This window comes from Natator depressus, chromosome 7 (assembly GCF_965152275.1).
Source record: "Natator depressus isolate rNatDep1 chromosome 7, rNatDep2.hap1, whole genome shotgun sequence".
NCBI classification, from domain to species: domain Eukaryota; kingdom Metazoa; phylum Chordata; order Testudines; family Cheloniidae; genus Natator; species Natator depressus.
The window spans coordinates 44,461,672-44,485,512 of NC_134240.1; the positions used below are offsets into that span (position 1 = coordinate 44,461,672).

Below are 23,841 nucleotides of genomic sequence, written 5' to 3' on the forward strand. Positions count from 1 at the left end.
TTTTATCTTGCTCCTCAGGCAGCACCTAGACTTCTGGGTGTGCTGGTGTGGTGTCCCACAGCATCTTTCTTCCTTTCTGGGCTGTCGCTATCACTGACTTGTAACCAAATGAACTACAATCCACAGCAGCCACCCGTGCTGTGGCTCAGTTTTAAGGGCTTCAGAATCAGCTCTACTCTGCAGCTGTCTAATGCCACAATGCACTCTGCCGTAACTGTCACTTGACAGTGAAATCGTGGCCAGGACAGTGCTGGTGTCAGAATTACACCGTCTCATTTACCCCTCAGCTCCCTGTGCCAACTCTGCTCTCTGTTACAGCATTGGAAATCCAGCGTGGCTCCATGTGAGTTAATACGGGTTGTAACTGACACCACAATCTGGCTTCCTTATGTGTCTCTGCATCCTGGGACCTATCCTGTGCTGGACCTGCAGGAAGAGGAGGGCAGGTGGCTTGATCATACCCTTCCATCCCCAGGATTCTGGGCTGCTCTAGGGGCTGAAATGGCCACTGGTGTAGATTAGAGCAGCCTCAAAGGTGCTCTAATTTACAGCAGCTTCCTGAGAATTCCCAGAGGGCTGTTCCACAGTCTGGAGCAGTCCCAAATCTTCGTAGTGAAGTGCACTGTGGCGATTCCCCTTTCTACCCTCTATGTGCTCCCTGTACCACCCCCCCGTCCTGCCCCTACACACTGTTTGCGCAAAGACTTACAAAGCGGGCGGCGGGGGGAGGGGTGCAACGTAGGGCTGCTTAAGTGGCCCTATGCAATGAGGAATTCTGCCCCAGCTCCTTGCAATACAGTTTGGTCCTTACATGCTGATAGAGTTAGTATAGAGCACAGGACTGAGTCTGTCCCGCTACGTCCATTGCACCCCTCACACTGTTTCTTCCCCACTGCCAATGTGTGCTGGTCTTACAGCACCCTCTGTGCTTGCTCCCTTAGGGAGCACAAGGTGGGGTCTAGGAATGGAACAGGACTCTTTCTCGCCCCGTGGAGCATGAGGCCCCCTATGTGTCCCAAATACACTAGTGCATTGGATAGAAAAGTTGGTGAGGAAAATCCTGGATGCTGTACTCCCTTGACTGGGTTTTAGTCTGCTACGTGAGTTATTCTGCATGGAGGGAGAGTGTGTATTGGGAGGAGCTGGATGGTTTTTGAAAAGCTCCCTCTAATTCAGTGTATAAATACAGTGTAGGGAAATGGGAAGCGTTTTTGGAATCATCACAGAATGCTCTCAGTAACATACTGACCTGGATGTCACCTCTTGCCTGGGTCTCATTCCTCCAGCAAACCTTGAGAAATCCTATGGCTTTGCAAAGAAGTGATCATCTGGTGTTCAGAAGAGAAAGGTGATTTTGTGATTAAGGCAGACAGCCAGGGGGCATCAGGACTGCTGGGTTCTATTCCTTACTGCCACTGTCTGAGGCCACGTCTACACTATAGGAGTGCTTTTCCAGGGATAGCCGTACCAGTATACTATACCCACAAAGCGCTCCTAGTGTGGACACAGCTTAACCTGGCAAAGCTGTGCTTTTGCTGGTATAGCTTATTTTCCAGCACCACCATCCAACCCCCCAAACAAAATAAGCTAGACTGGTAAAATCACAGTTTTTCTGGTATAACTGCATCTACGCTTGCTCTTTTGCTGGCCCAGCTCCGTCAGTCAGGGATCCCATCTCACCCCCCTGACAGACAGAGCTAAGCTGGCAGAAATCTGTAGGGTAGACCTGGCCTCACTGTGCAACCTGGAGCTTGTCACTTCATTGCACTGTGCCTCAGTGGCCCAATTTGTGAAATGGGGTTACTGCCAATGTAGCAGGCTAATTTAATCATAGCTGTCCCACGCCTGGACCCACTGTGCTCCACCCCAGCAGCACCAAGGGGATTTACAGTGGTTATGAGGGCTACAGATAAGGGTTCCCCTAGTTAAGAGGAATCCTCATCTGGCCCCTGCCCCCTAGGATGTGGGACATTATGGAGCAGATTTGGAGTGGGTATGGCAGGACTGTGACAGGGTGGGACTAGAGCATAATGCCCTTCACATCCCCTGGCAGCCCCAAGGCTGCTCTGACTTGAAGCAGCTAAGGGGGTGGTCTGGCCTCTGGCAGCCTTGAGGATCAGAGGGTTCAGAAATATGTCAGAAAGTCACCTGGGCCTCTCGGGGCCATGTGCTTACTCTCTCATTCTTCACCAGCAAGAGAGAAGTGCCCACATCTCCTGAGTCCCTAGGGAATCTAAGTAGTGCAGAGAGTTCAGTGAGGTACGGTTCAAGCTGAGAGGCACCGCTACGGCTGTGTGTTCTCTTAGAGATGCCAGGGGTGGAGGGAGAGCCCATGTAAGGATATTGTACCTGAGAAGCCCTAAAGCCTCTTTCTGTAGCATTGTGCCATAATGGACCTAATCCTAAATAAGTCCCACCCTTTTAGTATGTGTTCTGCCTGGTGAATCAGCTGCATTGTGATGCTTTCGTTTTCACTCCCTGCCTCACATGAGTACATGATATTATCATGTCACCATGACACTGCATGTTAGATGCAAACACCTAAATGTCACTGTGGCGTTAGCGCCAAATACATTCACATTTCACAACTCTTGCAAGGGCCAGGTTTTCAAAGCAGGGTAGAAGAGGCATGTAGGAAAACGTGCGCGTGCCCCTCGCACTCACAGAACCCCATTTTTGCATGTCTGAAGCCAGCAATTGAGGGTTGTTGGGGGTTTTTTGTTTGTTTTTTGCAGGTGTGGTGGGTTCGCACGTAGGAGGTTTTGCAGGCATAATTAATGTACAGATGAGGTGGGGTGGCGAGTGCACTAGGTGAATACATATGTGTATGCATTGTGACAGGGTCGGGCCAGATGGCTACAGGAGAGTGATAGAAAGCAGCTGTATAAGCCCCAGATTAAGCAGGTCCCTTTTCCCTGGGTGAGGTAACAGGGGCGGTTCCAGAACAATCAAGAAGCTGCTAGAATCCATTAAGACAGGCAAGCTAATCAGGTCACCTGATTTAAAAAGGACCTCACTTCAGTCAGTGAGGGGCGTGCAAGGAGCAGAGAGTGAGAGGGAGTGCTGCTGGAGGACTGAGGAGTACAAACACTATCTGGCATCAGGAGGAAGGTCCTGTGGTGAGGATAAAGAAGGTGTTGGGGGGAGGCCATGGGGAAGTAGCCCAGGGAGTTGTAGCTGTCACACAGGTGTTACATGAAACACTGTAGACAGCTGCATTCCACAGGGCCCTGGGCTGGAACCCGGAGTAGAGGGTGGGCCCGGGTTCCCCCCATCCCCCTAACTCCCTATTGGTTACAGGAGGAGTTGACCTGGACTGTGGGTCCCACCAGACGGGAAGGTCCCTGGCCTGTCCCCCGACCCACTAGGTGGATCAGCAGAGACTGCGGGGATTGTTCTCCTTCCTTTTCCCCATGCTGGCCAGTGATGAGGTTAGCTGAGTGAATGACAGGTTTGAGCCACTAGCAAAAGTGGCCAAACTGAGGGCTGCCATGAATCTCTGAAGCGAGCAAATCCGCCAATAAGCACAGGACCCACCAAGGCAGAGGAGGAACTTTGTCACAGCATGCAAAAGGAGAGGATGAGGCTATAAAGGTGTCACGGATCCACAGGATTGGTGCTACAACCTCAGCTTTGCAACAGTCTCTAGGCCCTGGTCTACACTAGGACTTTAGGTCGAATTTAGCAGCATTAAATCGATGTAAACCTGCACCCGTCCACACGATGAAGCCCTTTATTTCGACTTAAAGGGCTCTTAAAATCGATTTCCTTACTCCACCCCTGACAAGTGGATTAGCACTTAAATCGGCCTTGCCGGGTCGAATTTAGGGTACTGTGGACACAATTCGACGGTATTGGCCTCCAGGAGCTATCCCAGAGTGCTCCATTTTGACCGCTCTGGACAGCACTCTCAACTCAGATGCACTGGCCAGGTAGACAGGAAAAGAACTGCGAACTTTTGAATCTCATTTCCTGTTTGGCCAGCATGGCAAGCTGCAGGTGACCATGCAGAGCTCATCAGCAGAGGTGACCATGATGGAGTCTCAGAATCGCAAAAGAGCTCCAGCATGGACCGAACGGGAGGTACGGGATCTGATCGCTGTATGGGGAGAGGAATCCGTGCTATCAGAACTCCGTTCCAGTTTTCGAAATGCCAAAACCTTTGTCAAAATCTCCCAGGGCATGAAGGACAGAGGCCATAACAGGGACCCGAAGCAGTGCCGCGTGAAACTGAAGGAGCTGAGGCAAGCCTACCAGAAAACCAGAGAGGCGAACGGCCGCTCCGGGTCAGAGCCCCAAACATGCCGCTTCTATGATGAGCTGCATGCCATTTTAGGGGGTTCAGCCACCACTACCCCAGCCGTGTTTTTTGACTCCTTCAATGGAGATGGAGGCAATACGGAAGCAGGTTTTGGGGACGAAGAAGATGATGATGATGACGAGGTTGTAGATAGCTCACAGCAAGCAAGCGGAGAAACCGGTTTTCCCGACAGCCAGGAACTGTTTCTCACCCTGGACCTGGAGCCAGTACCCCCTGAACCCACCCAAGGCTGCCTCCTGGACCCAGCAGGCGGAGAAGGGACCTCCGGTGAGTGTACCTTTTAAAATACTATACATGGTTTAAAAGCAAGCATGTGAAAGGATTACTTTGCCCTGGCATTCGCGGCTCTCCTGGATATACTCCCAAAGCCTTTGCAAAAGGTTTCTGGGGAGGGCAGACTTATTGCGTCCTTCATGGTAGGACACTTTACCACTCCAGGCCAGTAACACGTACTCGGGAATCATTGTACAACAAAGCATTGCAGTGTATGTTTGCTGGCGTTCAAGCAACATCCGTTCTTTATCTCTCTGTGTTATCCTCAGGAGAGTGAGATATAATCCATGGTCACCTGGTTGAAATAGGGTGCTTTTCTTCAGGGGACACTCAGAGGAGCCCATTCCTGCTGGGCTGTTTGCCTGTGGCTGAACAGAAATGTTCCCCGCTGTTAGCCACAGGGAGGGGGGAGGGTTGAGGGGGTAGCCACGCGGTGGGGGGAGGCAAAATGCGACCTTGTAACGAAAGCACATGTGCTATGTATGTAATGTTAACAGCAAGGTTTACCCTGAAAGAGTGTAGCCAGTGTTTTATAAAATGTGTCTTTTTAAATACTGCTGTCCCTTTTCTTTTCTCCACCAGCTGCATGTGTTTCAATGATCACAGGATCTTCTCCTTCCCAGAGGCTAGTGAAGATTAGAAAGAAAAAAAAACGCACTCGAGATGAAATGTTCTCCGAGCTCATGCTGTCCTCCCACACTGATAGAGCACAGACGAATGCGTGGAGGCAAATAATGTCGGACTGCAGGAAAGCACAAAATGACCAGGAGGAGAGGTGGCGGGCTGAAGAGAGTAAGTGGCAGGCTGAAGAGAGGGCTGAAGCTCGAATGTGGCGGCAGCGTGATGAGAGGAGGCAGGATTCAATGCTGAGGCTGCTGGAGGACCAAACCAGTATGCTCCAGTGTATGGTTGAGCTGCAGCAAAGGCAGCTGGAGCACAGACTGCCACTACAGCCCCTGTGTAACCAACCACCCTCCTCCCCAAGTTCCATAGCCTCCACACCCAGACACCCAAGAACGCGGCCAACCAGCCACTCCACCACAGAGGATTGCCCAAAAAAAAGAAGGCTGTCATTCAATAAATTTTAAAGTTGTAAACTTTTAAAGTGCTGTGTGACATTTTCCTTCCCTCCTCCACCACCCCTCCTGGGCTACCTTGGTAGTCATCCCCCTATTTGTGTGATGAATGAATAAAGAATGCATGAATGTGAAGCAACAATGACTTTATTGCCTCTGCAAGCGGTGATCAAAGGGAGGAGGGGAGGGTGGTTAGCTTACAGGGAAGTAGAGTGAACCAAGGGGCGGGGGGTTTCATCAAGGAGAAACAAACAGAACTTTCACACCGTAGCCTGGCCAGTCATGAAACTGGTTTTCAAAGCCTCTCTGATGCGTACCGCGCCCTCCTGTGCTCTTCTAACCGCCCTGGTGTCTGGCTGCGCGTAACCAGCAGCCAGGCGATTTGCCTCAACCTCCCACCCCGCCATAAACGTCTCCCCCTTACTCTCACAGATATTGTGGAGCACACAGCAAGCAGTAATAACAGTGGGAATATTGGTTTCGCTGAGGTCTAAGCGAGTCAGTAAACTGCGCCAGCGCGCCTTTAAACGTCCAAATGCACATTCTACCACCATTCTGCACTTGCTCAGCCTGTAGTTGAACAGCTCCTGACTGCTGTCCAGGCTGCCTGTGTACGGCTTCATGAGCCATGGCATTAAGGGGTAGGCTGGGTCCCCAAGGATACATATAGGCATTTCAACATCCCCAACAGTTATTTTCTGGTCTGGGAATAAAGTCCCTTCTTGAAGCTTTTGAAACAGACCAGAGTTCCTGAAGATGCGAGCGTCATGTACCTTTCCCGGCCATCCCACGTTGATGTTGGTGAAACGTCCCTTGTGATCCACCAGAGCTTGCAGCACTATTGAAAAGTACCCCTTGCGGTTTATGTACTCGCCGGCTTGGTGCTCCGGTGCCAAGATAGGGATATGGGTTCCGTCTATGGCCCCACCACAGTTAGGGAATCCCATTGCAGCAAAGCCATCCACTATGACCTGCACATTTCCCAGGGTCACTACCCTTGATATCAGCAGATCTTTGATTGCGTGGGCTACTTGCATCACAGCAGCCCCCACAGTAGATTTGCCCACTCCAAATTGATTCCCAACTGACCGGTAGCTGTCTGGCGTTGCAAGCTTCCACAGGGCTATCGCCACTCGCTTCTCAACTGTGAGGGCTGCTCTCATCTTGGTATTCATGCGCTTCAGGGCAGGGGAAAGCAAGTCACAAAGTTCCATGAAAGTGCCCTTACGCATGCGAAAGTTTCGCAGCCACTGGGAATCGTCCCAGACCCGCAACACTATGCGGTCCCACCAGTCTGTGCTTGTTTCCCGAGCCCAGAATCGGCGTTCCACAGCATGAACCTGCCCCGTTAGCACCATGATGCATGCATTGGCAGGGCCCATGCTTTCAGAGAAATCTGTGTCCATGTCCTGATCACTCACGTGACCGCGCTGACGTCGCCTCCTCGCCCGGTAGCGCTTTGCCAGGTTCTGGTGCTGCATATACTGCTGGATAATGCGTGTGGTGTTTAATGTGCTCCTAATTGCCAAAGTGAGCTGAGCGGACTCCATGCTTGCCTTGGTATGGCGTCCGCACAGAAAAAAGGCGCGGAATGATTGTCTGCCGTTGCTCTGACGGAGGGAGGGGCGACTGACGACACGGCTTACAGGGTTGGCTTCAGGAGGCTAAAATCCACAAAGGGGGTGGCTTTACATCAAGGAGTAGTTCAGGCAGGACTTCACGGAGGGTTCCAATAAGAAATGGTGCACCTAAGTTATTGTTCTTATTGGAACAAGGAGGTTAGCCTGGCCTCTGATTGATACATGGCTAGATTTACCTCGCTGCACCTTCTCTGTGAGTGACTGCAGTGTGACCTAGAGGAATGAGTTCCCTAGACAGGGGAGAAGGCAAATGAGTACAAAACAAATCTGGTCTATTTCTTGTTTTGATCCACTCCATCTATCTTTTACATCTTTGGCTGGCAGCAGACGGTGCAGAAGGACTGCATGCCATCCACATCTCATGGCTGCTCGGCAGAAGACGGTGCAATAGGACTGCTAGCAATCCATATTGCCTGCCTGCTCACCATAAGACGGTTCAATAGGACTGACTGCTGGACTAAAGAGAATGACCTGGTCAAGTCACTAAAAATTTAGTCCCTGCGCCCATGTCTGCCCAGGCGCTCCTGATCGACCTCACACAGGCGACCAGGAACACCTCGGACATGACGAGGACGGCTACCAGTCGTACTGTACCGTCTGCTGCCAGAAGGCAATGGGTTGCTGCTACTGTGTAGCAATGCCGTACCGCGTCTGCCAGCACCCAGGAGACATACGGTGACGGTTACCTGAGCGGGCTCCATGCTTGCGGTGGTATGGCGTCCGCACAGGTAACTCAGGAAAAAAGGCACGAAACGATTGTCTGCCCTTGCTTTCACGGAGGGAGGGAGGGAGGGAAGGGGGGACTGACGATATGTACCCAGAACCACCCGCGACAATGTTTCAGCCCCATCAGGCATTGGGATCTCAACCCAGAATTCCAATGGGCAGCGGAGACTGCGGGAACTGTGGGATAGCTACCCACAGTGCAACGCTCTGGAAGTCGACTCTAGCCTCGGTACTGTGGAAGCACTCCGCCGAGTTAATGCACTTAATGCACTTCTGTGGGGACACACACACTCGAATATATAAAACCGATTTCTAAAAAACCGACTTCTATAAATTCGACCTTATTCCGTAGTGTAGACATACCCTAGGAGGAACCCCTTCAATGTGCCAGACTTCCAAGGGGTCTCACCCTTCCTCCAGAATAGGCCATGCAGCCTCACCACCTCCTGGACTGAACCTCTGGGGCTTCAATGCTCCTGCTTCACACCACGAGCTCTGTTCGGAGAGGTTTCAGAGTAACAGCTGTGTTAGTCTGTATTCACAAAAAGAAAAGGAGTACTTGTGGCACCTTAGAGACTAACCAATTTATTTGAGCATAAGCTTTCGTGAGCTACAGCTCACTTCATCGGATGCATACTGTGGAAAATACAGAAGATGTTTTTATACACACAAACCATGAAAAAATGGGTGTTTATTACTACAAAAGGTTTTCTCTCCCCCCACCCCACTGTTCGGAGAGTCCAACTGAAGTAGACTCCTGGTAGAGACATAAATATTTTGGGGATTAACGCACGTCGCCAAGTATTTACAGCATCACTCAGGCAGCGTTATCAGAACAGTAGAGTTTATTAGTCAGCTGGAACACAGCACAGGAAGTCCTTATTTTAGCATAGAGAATTGAAGGTTAACATATAGTCTAGTCTGGTTAGCCAAAGCCCGGCCAAGCTGGAGTGAAAGTGAACCCCATGTTCAGGCTCTGTCTGCCTCAAGCTGTCTGACCTCCTTGGTCAGTTCCCAGGTGAGAGCGCTGACTCCTTCCACAGCCAACTCTTATCCCCCACCTCACACCTTCCCAGTCCTTTGTTCTCAAGCTGGGGTCCCTCCTTAGCTTCCCTGGTGAGAAGTGGGGAAATGCATCTACCTCTGGGTCATTTTAACTGGGGTCAGCCTTGGCCAGTCCTTTGTAATGACCCATTCAGGCTCAGACAGCTAGGCAGCACACACACTTGTGTCTCCAAACCAACAGTCCTTTCCCCCGCCACTGTGTAAAAGTACAACATATAGGGGAAACTGAGGCATGCATAGGGGTCACACAAATATTACAAAAAAATCCCACTTTATCACAAAAGGATATGCGCAGGGGTTTGAAAGGAAATTTTGAGATGCACAGTGGGCGTGCGCACAGAGGTCTTTCTGGGTGCACAGGTGGTACTCTGCTTTGAATACTTGCACCTAATTGCTTTGCAGGCAAAGAACAGACCCATGACTTCCCTCAGATTTTGTGCTAGGTAATAGTGCTGCAGATTGTGGCTGGGGTTTGCATGGGTAGGTGTGATATCCTGTATTTACTTATGTGTAAGGCTATGATTTTTTTCATGGAGGTTGCAGAAGTCACAGAATCCACGACTTCCAGTGACCTCCGTGAATTCAGCCCTGTCGGTCAGGAGCTTCTGGGTCCCCCCTTTGGGGCAGGGGGACCGCACAGCTCCTCATGGCTACAGGTGCCAGGGGCCCTCCGGAGTTCCCAGCTGCCGTGGGGACGCAGCGGGCATCGCGGGGCCCCCCTCCCGCAGCTCCCAGCAAACACGAGCAGTGGGGGCCCCTCGGAGCTCCCGGCTGGCCGGGACGGCAGAGCTGCTGCTCCTGACTGCCTCAGGCAGTGTGGGCCCCTCACAGCTCCCAGCCACTGCGGGCAGCGGGAGCCCTGGCAGCTCTGAGCTGCCATGGGCAGCAGGGCCACGCCTCCTGGCTGCTGCAGGCAGCGGGGGCCCTCCGCAGCTCCTGGTGGACATGCAGGGCAGGGGACCCGGGAGCTACGAGCCACTGCGGGCGTACCCCAAAGGTTCCAGCTGCTGCAGATGGTGGACGTTTCCCGGTGTTCTGAGCTGCTGGGGGTCCTTCAAAGCCCCAGAGCTCAGAGCAACCCCTGCAGCTGCCCAACCTCTGCAGGCAGTGTGGGGAGCCCACAGCTTGGCTCCCTATTTTGTCAGGGATATTTTTAGTAAAAGTCAGGGACAGGTCACGGGCAATAAAGAAAAATTCTCGAAAGCCCATGACCTGTCCCTGACTTTTACTAAAAATTTCTGTGACAAAATCTTAGCCTTAATTATGTGCCATTGAATGACCTGAGTGTATCTCTTACTTTCTCTGTTCTTGGGCCTGCAGGTTGCAGCTACAGGACAGGATAAGAATTCTCCGCTACAATGTCTCCTCCGGTAATTTCTTTTCATATTTCTACCTCCCCTGATGTTTTCTCCATTTTATTTTACTGAGGGGAGGTGGGCATGAAAACAATAGGCAACTGGGGCAGGAATGACCAAATCCTGGCTGATGGGTGATTCAGGAGACAGCTCTGGCATGTGCATGTTTCTGGTTGTTGCTATGCTTAGATCTCATCTCACATTATGTGCATATGGCCAGAAGTGAAAGTAAGCCGGTATGGTACGGCGTACCGGCAAGAGCCAGTACACCGTGCCGGACCGGACCAGCTTCCCCAGGCCAGCAATTTAAAGGACCCGGGGCTCCCTACAATGGCCGGAGTCCCAGGCCCTTTAAATCACCGTCCGAGCCCTGCTGCCAGAGCCCTGGGGTAGCGGCGGCAGGGCTCCAGCGGTGATTTAAAGGGCCCGGGAATGTAAAGGCCCTGCCTCTTCTGGTTGAGGCCCCACCTCTTCTAGTTGAGGCCACTCCCCCTGCTCAGGACTCCGGCGTACTGGTAAGTCCTTTAAGTTACTTTCACGCCTGCATATGGCTGACTGCAAGCTGGTAACACACTGTGCACCTGAGAGGGGCACAGGTCCCTATGCTGCTGTGGAATGTCAGGTGTCAGTACAGTATTGAAGTAGCAGAGGAAACATATTGTGAGAACTGAGAGTCAGCCTCTTCAGTGCAAGGTTGTATCTTCAAAGCTCTCCTGGCCGGACTTTCAGTTTGCAGAGGCACCCGTGTACAGAGGAGAATGCGTGCACAACTGTGCGCTTAACATTTGCATCCTACCCAGATGAGTATGGTATTCTTCACTCTGGATCCAGATGGTTTCGGTATCCTCGACTACATCAAGGCATTGTGTTGCAGCACATTGTTTGTGTGAATGATTGGTTCTTTCCATGTGCTTAGCTCTCCGTTATCCTGTTCTGTGGGTATGTCTACACAGCAGCTTATGGTGCATTTACAGCTTGGATGGACAGACCTACTCTAGCATTGCTAAAAATAGCAGGCCAGACATGGTGGCATGGGCTTCAGCATAGGTTGTGCAATCCTGCCCAGGACCTTGGGGACATACTCTCATTGCTAGCCTGCACTGAAGCCCATGCCGCCATGTCTACACTTCCATTTTTAGCAATGCTAACATAGATGAAGCAAGCACAGACTTGTCTACCCAAGATGCCATCACCTGGGATTGCAATGTAGACATGCCCTTTAAATTAAGGTGGGAAGGTGGACCAATTCAGGTTAGTCTAACAAAATGTGAAATTAAATCCTGTCCAGAGAGAGAGAGAGAGACAAACCTGGGCCTATAGAGTCACTGTTATCAAGATCTTACTTGAGTAATGAGTTTTGAAGGTACATAGTTATGGCTGAGATTTGGTTTTCATTCTTTTTCTGCTGTAGGTTCCTGGGAGCAGCTCCTCCCCTGGGGTCCTGTGGACACTATAGTCAGTAACCCACCTTATGTCTTCCATGGAGACATGACTCACCTGGCTGAAGAGATCCTCAGGTGGTCATATAAGACCTTTCTATCTTTCTCTTTCCCATGCATTATTTCACCCTCTTCTGTTCTCTGTAGAGAAGTTTCAGGTATCTAGTACTAACAAGTTAGGAGATATCCGTCGGGGATGGGGAGTGGCGGAATGCAGTCCAAGAAGGGCAACCACCTGCCGATACACTTATTTGGAAGCCCGTCCCTTTCATTCCTGCACAAACTGAGGATCTTGGTATTTTCTCTCCTTCAGACCTAGTTCAGAGATTCCCTCTTGGCCCATTTGTTCCCTGGTGAGCTTGCCTCCTTCTGATACTGTGAGGAATTGGGCAGAAGACATGTGAAAATGCTACATGACTTAGAGAAAGGGTCTGTGAGCTGGAAACACTTTCCCTTGTTTCTGGGAGAGCAGGAGTGGTGTTGAATGCCTGGCAAATTCCCATGCTAACTCACCGTAGTACACTCCCTAATGTCTCCTGGGTAGTGTTCCCCTCAGGGTTCAGTGGACCAGCTGTAGTAATCAGGCTGCAGCTCAGAGGGGCAAGAGCTTAGAACTGACTTGCTTTCCATTGATAGCTATAACAAGAGCCACCATCTGTTACAAGGCTTTTGTCTAATGAAAAAGCTCTGAGTAAGGCCATTTGGGGACAGTAGCTGGACCTATGATGTGATGCGATACATCACCTTCCTCTTTGCCTGTTTCCCACAAAATTGATTTAACTGGAGGTTAGAACTGGTTCCTGAGCCCAACATCTGGCATGATGCCAGGTTCTGCCAGTTTACTCGAAGTAAAATGGGGGTAAAACATTTATCCACCTTTGTGAAGCACTCTGAGAGGAAAAGGCCTGTGCCAAAGCTAAGAATTACTGCTACTGTTATTATTAAACGTGACCGGCAGGAGCAGTGCTATAGCTGTCAACAGGAGATCAGGAATGCCTGATGATGTTTGCCCCAAGACTCTCTCAGCCTAGTCACAGTGGCAATCTCTGAATAACTTCCTCTATTACACATACCACCCATCTGAGTCACCAGAGGGGTCTTACAAACTTCCCTCTTTACAGATTCCAAAGTTACTGTGACTTTTCCACTGGGACGCAGCCCCACAAGCCATCACTTTCATGTGCCCAGAGACCCCTCTAGTGCTTGTTCCCAGTGGGAGATGCTACTAACAACACATTTTACTGCTGTGTGTAATGATGGGTAATGGAGAGATTTCATCCCTTGTCTTCAACCTCCAGCTATGAGGACCTTGGTGCCCTGGATGGGGGAAATGATGGGATGACAGTGATCAAAAAAATTCTGGCTCTGGCTCCTTGTATCCTGAAGGATCATGGGTAAGCGCTGATACATAACTAAAATCCTAATGCCTGTCTACATTTGACTTTTCATATCTTCTGCCTATTCCCACCTCACACTTTTTTATGATCAGAAATATAAGCAAATACGAGGGGGAGTCAAGTGCACATAAGAAAAGAGGGAAAAAAGACATTCCCTCTTAACATAAGAATGTCACGTGCATTAGTAAAGAATTACTGATATTAATACAATCAGCCAGGGGATTATGCACCATGCTGGTGACCCCAGCTGCTTGGTATTGTTGCTTGGTCATTATTTAAGTAGGTACCTGAAACTTAAAGAAGTGAGGAAAAGCAGAGAGAAGAGAATAGCAGGGGAAGAGATGAAAAGGGAGAGCAGAAAAGAAGAAAACGGTTAAGCAGTGAGATATCTGGAGAGAGAAGCACTATAGACACCCCTGGGTCACTGATATTTATGGACTGTGGTAAGATATCTTATAAAACACCCCAGGAGGGGGGAAAAAAACATCCCAGGGGTTAAAAGAAAAGGAGTACTTGTGGCACCTTAGAGACTAACAAATTTATTTGAGCATAAGCTTTCATGAGCTATAGCTCACTTCATCGGATGCAGTGAGCTGTAGCTCACGAAAGCTTATGCTCAAATAAATTTGTTAGTCTCTAAAGTGCCACAAGTACTTCTTTTCTTTTTGCGGATACAGACTAACACGGCTGCTACTCTGATCCCAGGGGTTGTTTCTTGAGGGATTAATCTTCTCCATGATAAATGACAAGGAGATTTCCTGCTTCCATTCACTACCTTGTGATGTCCCTCATGAGATACTAGAGATCAGCACTGTAGCCCTCCACTTAGCCAGGACATTCTAAGTGTCTTCTGTGACAGTCCTGACTTTTCACCAGCCCAAGAGAAGTCATTGAAAATCTCCTGTTGTGCAATGCTGGAACAGGAATATTCAGTGTCATTGTGCTATAGGGGTGCAGACATGGAGCCATATTCATTCTTAGAGCTTTGATGTGACCACTGAAGCACAAAATCCTCTTCAGAGTTTCCCAGGATTAAGCTCTGTAGAGTGCTTATTTTGTATTTTAAGGTAGAGCCAATGTTGATGGGAGGGAGTTTTTAAGGTCAGGAATGAGATCCAAATCCAGGCATGTAATTAATTTGGCTGAGGTAAAGAAAGTGTTCAGTGTGGGAAGGTTTGGGGATTTTCAGAGGAGCATATGGTTGGGGTTTGGCTCTTTTTTTGCAGTTTGGTATAGCCTACGAAACTGCCAACAGCTGTAATCAGTTCCAGAAGACTAGGGGTGAATTCAGACAGTTCAGTGATAGCACTACCTGTGTACATGGAAAGCTATATATTCCTAGGTCCCTAGTTTGATATTGGAGTGAATTTACAGCTGCTGAAAGCTGCTGGGTTGACAGTTCTGGAAACTGATGTGCCCTAAGTATTCACCAAGCTGGAACAGTATGAGCAGCAGCAGCACAAACCTCCAATCACATTCCCTGCTGATGTGAGTCATGTGCAACCTGCAGCACCTACATCAATGGATGCAAAGTAGAGTATAGAGTCCAGGCCCAGCTAGTCTTTGGCCTCTCTGCTGAGACGTCCGGCAAGGGGGCCATCTGGCGAGGTGGTGGCTTTTTTGAGTTGGGTCCCTGTCCAGTAGGAACTGGACTGAGACCAGCACCACATCATGCGTAGAGCACCACTTGTCAGGTGACCAGATTCAGACAAGCAGCCTGGAGATATAGGCTCCTGTCACACTGGTGGTGTGACACCATTTCCCTCAGTGTTGCTACCCTGGTGTGAAGGTGCTGTGAGAGGGGACTCAGACACCTGTGTACCTCAGGTCTGGCCAGCCCTCTCCACTCATCCTAGTGCTTCAGGATCACAGTCGTTCATACTGCAGTGGCCTCCGTCATCACCCGCTCCCTTTTAGCCTCATCTCTGTCTGTTAGGTACTTAGATGGTCCCCATTACCATAGTATCCGAGTGCTAGTGAGGTGGGGCAGGACTCCCATCCCCTTTTTAGAGAAGGGGGACTGAGAGACTTGCCCAGAGAGACTTGCCCAATGTCACACAGAGTCCGTGGCAAAGAAGGGAATTTTCCGCAGTCTCCCAAGTCCCAGGCTAGCGGCCTAACCCCTAGACCATCCTTCCTCCTATCTAGATCCTTTCCCTGTCCCCCTCTCTCCTTTGTACGATCTCCTGCTATGTGTTCGACCTGTAGAACTCTTTGCCAGAGGATGTTGTGAAGGCCAAGACTATAACAGGGTTAAAAAAAGAACTAGATTAATTCCTGGAGGATAGATCCATCAGTGGCTATTAGCTAGGGTGGGCAGGTATGGTGTCCCTAGCCTCGGTTTGCCAGAAGCTGGGAATGGGCAACAGGGGATGGATCACTTGATGATTACCTCCTCTGTTCATTACCTCTGAAGCACCTGGCATTGGCCACTGTCGGAAGACAGGATACTGGGCTAGATGAATCTTTGGTCTGACCCAGTATCGCCGTTCTTGAGTTCTTATAATTGGTCGTTTTATGAGGGTGATTCTATCAGGCTGAGTTATGAAGACATCTGGACCATCCTAGGAAAGAGAGTCTGGTGTCTTTATAGAGAGAGTCTATATTTCCAAGCTGGTCAAACAAAATGTGTTTGTTTCCCCTCCACATCCCCACACACATATTTTCAGGAGTGTGTTTCTAGAAGTTGATCCCAGACACCCAGAGATGGTGGAGAACTGGCTGCAGAGTCGCCCTGACCTGTCTCTCTCTGTCTCTGCCACCCACAAGGACTTCTTTGGCAAGTAAGTGTTTTCTCTTTCACCGACTGTTCCCTTCAACTTTATGCAGTTGCATCCAGCCCTGGGTTCAGTTGCCCTCTGCATCCTCGTGTCTTGAGGTTAAACTCAGAGGGACTCAGTCACCAACTTAGTGCACCCCCTTCCTAAACACCTGCATTCTTCGAACTCTGCAAACTTATAGTTTACCTTGAAGTGGGGGCACTGCCAAGCATTCCTGACATATCTTAGTGTTGACATTATCTGATGGGATTACCCTTCATGGAAAATTGTGGCTTTATATGGTGGGTGTGGATTCATATTCTCCCTGACAAAATGCAATGCCATGTTCATTCTTGTCCCCAACAGGCCGAGGTTCCTACACATCCAAAAGCATAAAGCAGGTGACTGCATCAACAAGAACAGCTTTGCTTGACCCAGTGTTCATCTCCCTTGAGTTTTTTGCTGAGTCGTCTATTGGATCCCTGCACAGCAATAGGAACCGGACCCTCCACTGCATTTCCCAGCATTCCGATCTGTGCAGATGGTCACTGGTGCATCCATTGCTGACAGAGGATTTTACTTGAAGGATCACTAGAAAGGAGGTGGGGCAGAGGTCTGAGTCTGCAGAGGTGTTTCAGCTCCCATGGATGGTCCGACACTGATTATTAGCTCAGTCAGCTAAAGCAAGAAATAAGTATGAGAACCTAGCATAGAGAGAATCTCAATTCCAAGCATCTCATTTTTGTTGATGCTGTAAATACATATGATAAAAATACAACTTCTCCATGCATCGGATGGCACTTTTAGTTCATAATGAACAGCATAGGTCTTGCTCTGGAAAAAGAACTTAAGGTTGTTGGTAGGTCTGCTTCTTTTTAATTATTTTTTTTTAAACCTCCACTTTCAAAGCCTATGAATTCTTTTGGCGGGTATGCTCGGAGATTCCAGAACGAATGCTTCAGATTTAGTTCTGTCCCAGAAACCCCTGTTGTTCCTGAGTGATCCTACCACGACAAAGCACCGAGTGCAACTTATTGCTTCTGAGCAGCCCTCCAACAACAAGCCAGCATGCACAGTCTTGCCCTCCTGAGTGACCTTTCAGTAACAAACCAGCACATGTGCAGCCATTATTCCCAAACAGGCAGTATTCTTCATCTCAGACAATGGGATCCATAATGGAATGCTTTGTGAGGAGGATGTGGGATGGGTTTAAACCAGAATTTAGTGGTAATCGACTCCTTTCTTGGGCAAATCTTGTTTTAGACAGGAAGGGGAAAGCCTTGTATCTGAAGACTTGAGGATTGGACACCCCATCATCTCAGGCATCGGCACTCTTACATCAAGATTATCTGGCTATTTGGACTCTCTCCTCAGACTCTATGCTACCAGCACTCCCAGCTATCTTTGAGACACCACCGACTTTCTGAGGAAACTACAATGCATTGGTAATCTTCCCGAAAACACCATCCTGGCCACCATGGATGTAGAAGCTCTTTATATCAATATTCCACATGAGGATGGACTACAAGCTGTCAAGAATAGTATCCCTGATGAGGCCATGGCACACCTGGTGGCTGAGCTTTGTGACTTTGTCCTCACCCACAACCATTTCAGATTTGGGGACAACTTATAGCTTCAAGTAAGTGGCACTGCTATGGGTACCCGCATGGCCCCATAGTATGCCAGCATTTTCATGGCTGACTTAGAACAACGCTTCCTCAGCTCTCGTCCCCTACCGCCCCTCTTCTACTTGCGCTACATTGATGACATCTTCATCACATGGACCCATGGGAAGGAGGCCCTTGAAGAATTCCACCTGGATTTCAACAATTTCAACCTCACCATCAACCTCAGCCTGGACCAGTCCACACAAGAGATCCACTTCCTGGACATACAGTGCAAATAAGTGATGGTCACATAAACACCATCCTATACCAGAAACCTACTGACCGCTATACTTAGCTGCATGCTTTCTGCTTCCATCCAGGACACATCACACAATCCATTGTCTACAGCCAAGCCCTAAGATAGAACTGAATTTGCTCCAATCCCTCAGACAGAGACAAACACCTACAAGATCTTTATCAAGCATCCTTAAAACTACAGTACCCACCTGGGGAAGTGGGGAAACAGATTGACAGAGCGAGACGGGTACCCAGAAATCACCTACTACAGGACAGTCCCCACAAGGAAAATAACAGAACACCACTGGCCATCACGTACAGCCCCCAGCTAAAACCTCTCCAGCACATTATCAACGATCTACAACCTATCCTGGAAAATGATCCTCACTCTCACAGACCTTGGGAGACAGGCCAGTCCTCGCTTACAGACAACCCTGCAACCTGAAGCAAATACTCACCAGCAACTACACACCACACCACAGAAACACTAACCCAGGAACCAATTCCTGTAGCAAACCTCATTGCTTACTGTATCCCCATATCTACTCTAGTGACACCATCAGAGGACCCAGCCACATCAGCCACACCATCAGAGGCTCATTCACTTGCACATCTACTAATGTGATATATGCCATCATGTGCCAGCAATGCCCCTCTGCCATGTACATTGGCCAAACCGGACAGTCCCTACGTAAAAGAATAAATGGACACACATCGGACATCAGGAATGGTAACATACAAAAGCCAGTGAGAGAACACTTCAATCTTCCTGGACATTCTATAACAGACGTGAAAGTAGCTATACTTGCATAAAAAAACTTCAGAAACAGACTTCAAGGAGAAACGGCAGAAATAAAATTAATTTGCAAATTTAACACCTTAATTTGGGCTTGAATAGGGACTCGGAGTGGCTGGCTCATTACACCTCCTCATCTATTGTTGGGAGTGGACTACATCCACCCTGATCGAATTGGCCCTGTCAACACTGATTCTCCAGTTGTGAGGTAACTCCCTTCTCTTCATGTGTCAGTATATTTATGTCTGCATCTGTAATTTTCACTCCATGCATCTGAAGAAGTGGGGTTTTTACCTATGAAAGCTTATGCTCAAATAAATCTGTTAGTCTTTAAGGTGCCACCGGACTCCTTGTTGTTTTTGTGGATACAGACTAACATGGCTACCCCCTGATACTTTAGAAAGAGTAGCTCTTTCTGGCATCCTTGGTTTATTTCCAGAGTCCTGTTACTTTAGGTCCTGTTATTTTAGCTCTAGAGCAGTGGTCTCCAACCTTTTTACTCCAAAGATCACTTTTTGAATCTAAGGGCAACCCAGGATCTACCCCGCCCCTTCCCCGAAGCCCCAAAGACCCGCTCCACTCACTCCCCCACCCTCACTCACTTTCACTGGGGCAAGGGGTTGGGGTGCGGGAGGGGGTGCGGGCTCTGGGCTGGGGTCGAGGGATTCACAGTGTGAGAGGGGGCTCTGGGCGGAGTGTGGGGCAGGAGGTTGGGGTGTAGAAGGGGGTGAGGGGTGCAAGCTCTAGGAGGGAGTTTGGGTGCAGGATGGGGCTCTGGGATTGGGCAGAGTGTTGGGGTGCAGGAGGAGGTACAGGGTGCCGGCTCTGGGACGGGGGTCAGGGCTGAGGCGGGGGTTGGGGTGCAGGAGGGGGTATGGGGTGCTAGCTCGGGGAGGGGGGTCAGGGATGGGGCTTGGGGTGCAGGAGGGGGCTTGGGGTACAGGAAGGGGTATGGGGTGCTGGCTCCAGGAGGGGGCTCAGGGATGGGAGTTGGGGTGTGGCTTCCCGCCAGTCAGCACTTACTTCCAGTGGCTCCTGGTTGGTGGCAGGTGCAGCAAGGCTAAGGCAGGCTCCCTGCCTACCCTGGCCCCACACCACTCCTGGAAGGGGCCAACATGCCTCTGTGGCCCCTGGGGTGCGGGAGGCGGGGGGGCACGAGGCTCCACGTGCTGCCTCTCTCTGCAAGCACTGTCCCCGCAGCTTTACCAATGGGAGCTGCAGGGGCGATGGTTGCGGGCAGGAGCAGTGCGTGGAGGGAGACCCCAGGGCCGTGGGGCTGCAGTGGCCGCTTCTGGGAGCTTCTGTGGGACCGGGGTAGGCAGGGAATCCGCCTTAGCGGCAGCCACGCTGCACTGGTGCCGGAGATTGCAATTGACTGGGAGTTCCTCTAGGATCGATCAGTCAATTGTGATCGACTGGTTGGTGACCACTGCTCTAGGAAAAGCCCCTGGCGGGTTGGATCAGTTTGTTTACCTGCCGCGTCCGCAGGTTCAGCCAATCGCGGCTCCCACTGGCCGCGGTTCGCCGCTCCAGACCAATGGGGGCTGCGGGCCAAGGGGTGTGCTGGCCTCCCTTCCCTGAACAAGCGGCAGACCAGCTTTGAGAACCACTGCTCTAGAGGACTGGGAGAAAAGCTTCCGATATTCAGTTTGAGCTTTCTGTTTATATAACACCTAGCACATTGTGAATGTTACAGGTAACAAATATAAAAACCTAATAAAACCAGTGCTGCATGTTCTGTAGATGGAAATGAGCCTCAGCTCAAACTATCACACACAAGAATCGCTGGTAAAGAGTAAAATAATTCTTTTACCTATTGCAGTGGGCCCGAATCAAAACCCTCATCCACACTCCTCATCAGATGATAATACGTAGCTCCAATGTAGCATGTTTTACCTATAGATCTCAAAGCACTTTACCAAGGAGGTCACAAGCATTATCCCCATTTTACAGGTGGGGAAACTTAGTCACAGGGAGAAGTGATTTGCCCAAGGTCATGCAACAGGCCAGTGGCTTAGCCTGGAATAGCAGCCAGGTCTCCTGGCTCCTCAAGCAGTGCAGCTGGAATAGCGAAGGTTTATTTTCTTGTTCTATCAGGGGAAGTGACTCAGGCAATAGAGAGGCCTGAAAGAGCAGGGGAAGAATTCACTGGAGTGGAGAGCCAGAGCAGTCTGTTATAAGTAATGGGAGGATTTAAAGCCAAGTTGCTTTCTTGTTTCGCAGTCAGTAGCTCCTTTCCTGGCCAGCAGGAAGGAATAACCAAGTCAAGGAGTCTGAGCTGATCTCAGAGGAAAGCTCCTACAGGTCATCAGAATGGACCGCACACTCATGGGATGGAAATATCCAGCTGGTGACCTCTGCGGTCTCTGAGCACAGGAGGACATGCTGCTGGGATATCCTCCAAGGCTGGGCTGTGAGTGCCTTCCCAGACACTTAGTTGGGACCTGCATCAGTGCTGCCTACATCAAGCCTCAGCAAATACATGTGAGGCTATTTAGAAAGCACCACCAGATTCCAAGGGCTTTACTAAACAGCAGCACACTCTCATCCTCCCTCTCTCTCTCCACTGCTTTCATAATCACTCTTTCACTCTTGCCCGCTCCTTCATTCTCATTTTCCCTCTGGAGTCTTGCACGCAACTTTGCAAGTCACCTCAACCCTGACTGATGTGCCAATGCCCAAACCCCAGCCTGGATCCCAGCCAGAGCCACCCCACCATCACTCACAACCCAGCCTTTACCTCGGTCCCACTGTTGCCTATTGCACAATCGTGTCCCTGCCCCTTCTTTCCCCCAAAAGTGCATCCGGTATCCAAAAGCCTTCAAAATAGAAAAGGACCCTCCTTCATGTGAACATGCTAAGAGAAATTTAACAAAAGAGCAGCAGGGCTGCATCTGCAGTGATGCTCACCCAGGGTTTGTGAGTTGGGGAACCATGTTTTGTCTTAGTTTTACCCCCATTCCAGCTGAGATGATTCTTAGCAGTTTTGCAGGCCAGTGAGGGAGAGACCAAGCTGTTTAAAAAAACAACCAAAAAAACCACTTCCACCTAAACTGAGACCTAGAACTGTCTTTTTAAACTGAGTTTAAACGGAGTTCTCAGACTCAGCAATGGGTGCAGCCACTAGATGGTACTTATCTATGGAGCATATAGACAACCTATAACTCACTCCAGCAGGATTTTTAAAAGCATGATTTAATGACTGGGTAATTTAATGACTAGATGAGGCTTCAATGTCATCATACCGCATTCTTCTAGGCGTAAGTGGTCACCTGCAGCAGTCCAGAACAAGCTGCCCCTGTGCAGATAAATGAACGGGTGGCAAGGAGCATTATCATTTTCCTCTGAATCATTGATTACTGGCCTCAAGAGCAGGACACTGTACTAGGCAGGGTCATGGTCTAATCCAGCAGGGCAACTACTATCTTCCAACGTTTGTCTCTCTTTTTTAGAAATCTGATTACATCACAGCCATTGTATTGTGATTCTGTGGTACAGAAGATCATGTGACACTGCTGATCTTCTCTTAAGGACAGGAGTGGGGAGAAATCCTGCTCTATCCCTGATGTGGCTGGGTTTACTGGCCAGCATGTCGCAGCTCAGGGAACGTGTTTGTCTAGTGTGTTCCAAAGTGCTTGATACTCCTTTGGCCAAACTCTTTTTGGTGCAGAAACTTTTCAAAACGGCTGTGACAGCTGTGAAGGAGCCACTGACACTCTCAGAATTCCTGCTTTCCCAGAGGGCTGGGCAGTTATCCACCCAGAGAGGGATGATGCTAACATGTAAACGTTAGGGTTTGAGATTAGCTCTCTGAGAAGTTTGCAATTGATTAATGAAGCTGCAAGAAGACTAACATTTCTGCGTACATTTTACACAATCAAGTAACTTATTGGGGCTCATTCTCAGTTACTTGGCACATGCTTTAATTCCATGGAGTCTTATCAAGGAGGTGGCTTGTTTTTCTGAAACAACATTTGCAGAGGTTTGGGGGTTTTTTCTGTGGGGGTTGGAGGTTCTATTTTTAGGGGCTATTGACGTATCTGCTGGTGCAATTGTAAAGCCATTTTAGTTCAGAAAGACTTATTCAGCAGTAAAATATAATGGACTTAATAACCAAAGTGATGCTATTGTATTAAAAATCAAGTCTGGCAATTTTATATGTTTTTACTTCATCTCTTATGATACAAAGCAAAAAAGAATAAAGCTATAAAAACCCTCCAGCACAACCAAACTTAAGCTAACTTAAGCATCCTTAAAAGCACTCTACAGACTTTTCAAAACGGCTCTCTGGAAAAGGGGATGCAAACTGCATGGCCCAGTAGGTGGCGCTGTGACCCTGCATTGGTGTTGGTGACTACTCTTAAGCAGGAAGATACAGATGCAGAGAGAGAACCATTCTGGTTACAGGTATGGTTGCCAATCTTCGAAGATTGTCCTGGAGTCTCCAGGAATTAAAGATTATTTAATTAAAGGTTATGCCATGTGATGAAACCTCCAGGAATACATCCAATCAACATTGGCAACCCTCACTACAGGATTGTTAAAAGAAAAGGAGTACTTGTGGCACCTTAGAGACTAACAAATTTATTTGAGCATAAGCTTTCGTGAGCTACAGCTCGCTTCATCGGATGCATTGTTATTTGTTTCAGAGTCACCATGTTTTCTGAAAAGTCTGTTCTGAAATACAGACACTATCTTTGTTTATAGCATTCTAATCTAGATACTACAGTGATGAGGGCTATTTGAGTACCTTATAGTCATTAATCCAGGGCTCTCAGCCACCGTGAGCATCAGGGGGGACCCCGGAGCCCTAGCTGCGGTGGCTGCTGGACCCTCCTCCTTCCCTATTTTGTCACAGTTATTTTTAGTAAAAGTCAGGGACAGGTCACAGGTTTCTGTGAATTTTTATTTATTGCCAGTGACCTGTCTGTGACTTTTACTAAAAATAACCATGACAAAATCTTAGCCTTAGGGATGAGCCATTTCATGAACAGTAAGAGCCAACCCCAAACTCAAACTGCTTTCTCTTTGAGGTTTGAAAAGTTGGGTTTAATTTTGTTGAAAAGACCATTTCTGTGCCCTGCTTGTGC

At 49.2% G+C, this 23,841-nt stretch overlaps 1 protein-coding gene across 1 annotated transcript in view; it reads left to right on the top strand.

The window, feature by feature from the left end:
* The window catches only part of HEMK1 (HemK methyltransferase 1, mitochondrial release factors N(5)-glutamine), a 50,923-nt gene extending 31,915 nt beyond the window's left edge, over positions 1–19,008 (top strand). Inside the window, exons 7-12 of the mRNA XM_074958285.1 lie at positions 10,422–10,471; positions 11,868–11,973; positions 13,194–13,289; positions 15,962–16,075; positions 16,418–16,452; positions 17,315–19,008. Coding sequence (XP_074814386.1) covers positions 10,422–10,471; positions 11,868–11,973; positions 13,194–13,289; positions 15,962–16,075; positions 16,418–16,452; positions 17,315–17,349 — 436 coding nt within the window. The 3' untranslated portion in view covers positions 17,350–19,008. The remainder of the gene's footprint in view (positions 1–10,421; positions 10,472–11,867; positions 11,974–13,193; positions 13,290–15,961; positions 16,076–16,417; positions 16,453–17,314) is intronic.
* The last annotated feature ends 4,833 nt before the right edge of the window (positions 19,009–23,841 follow it).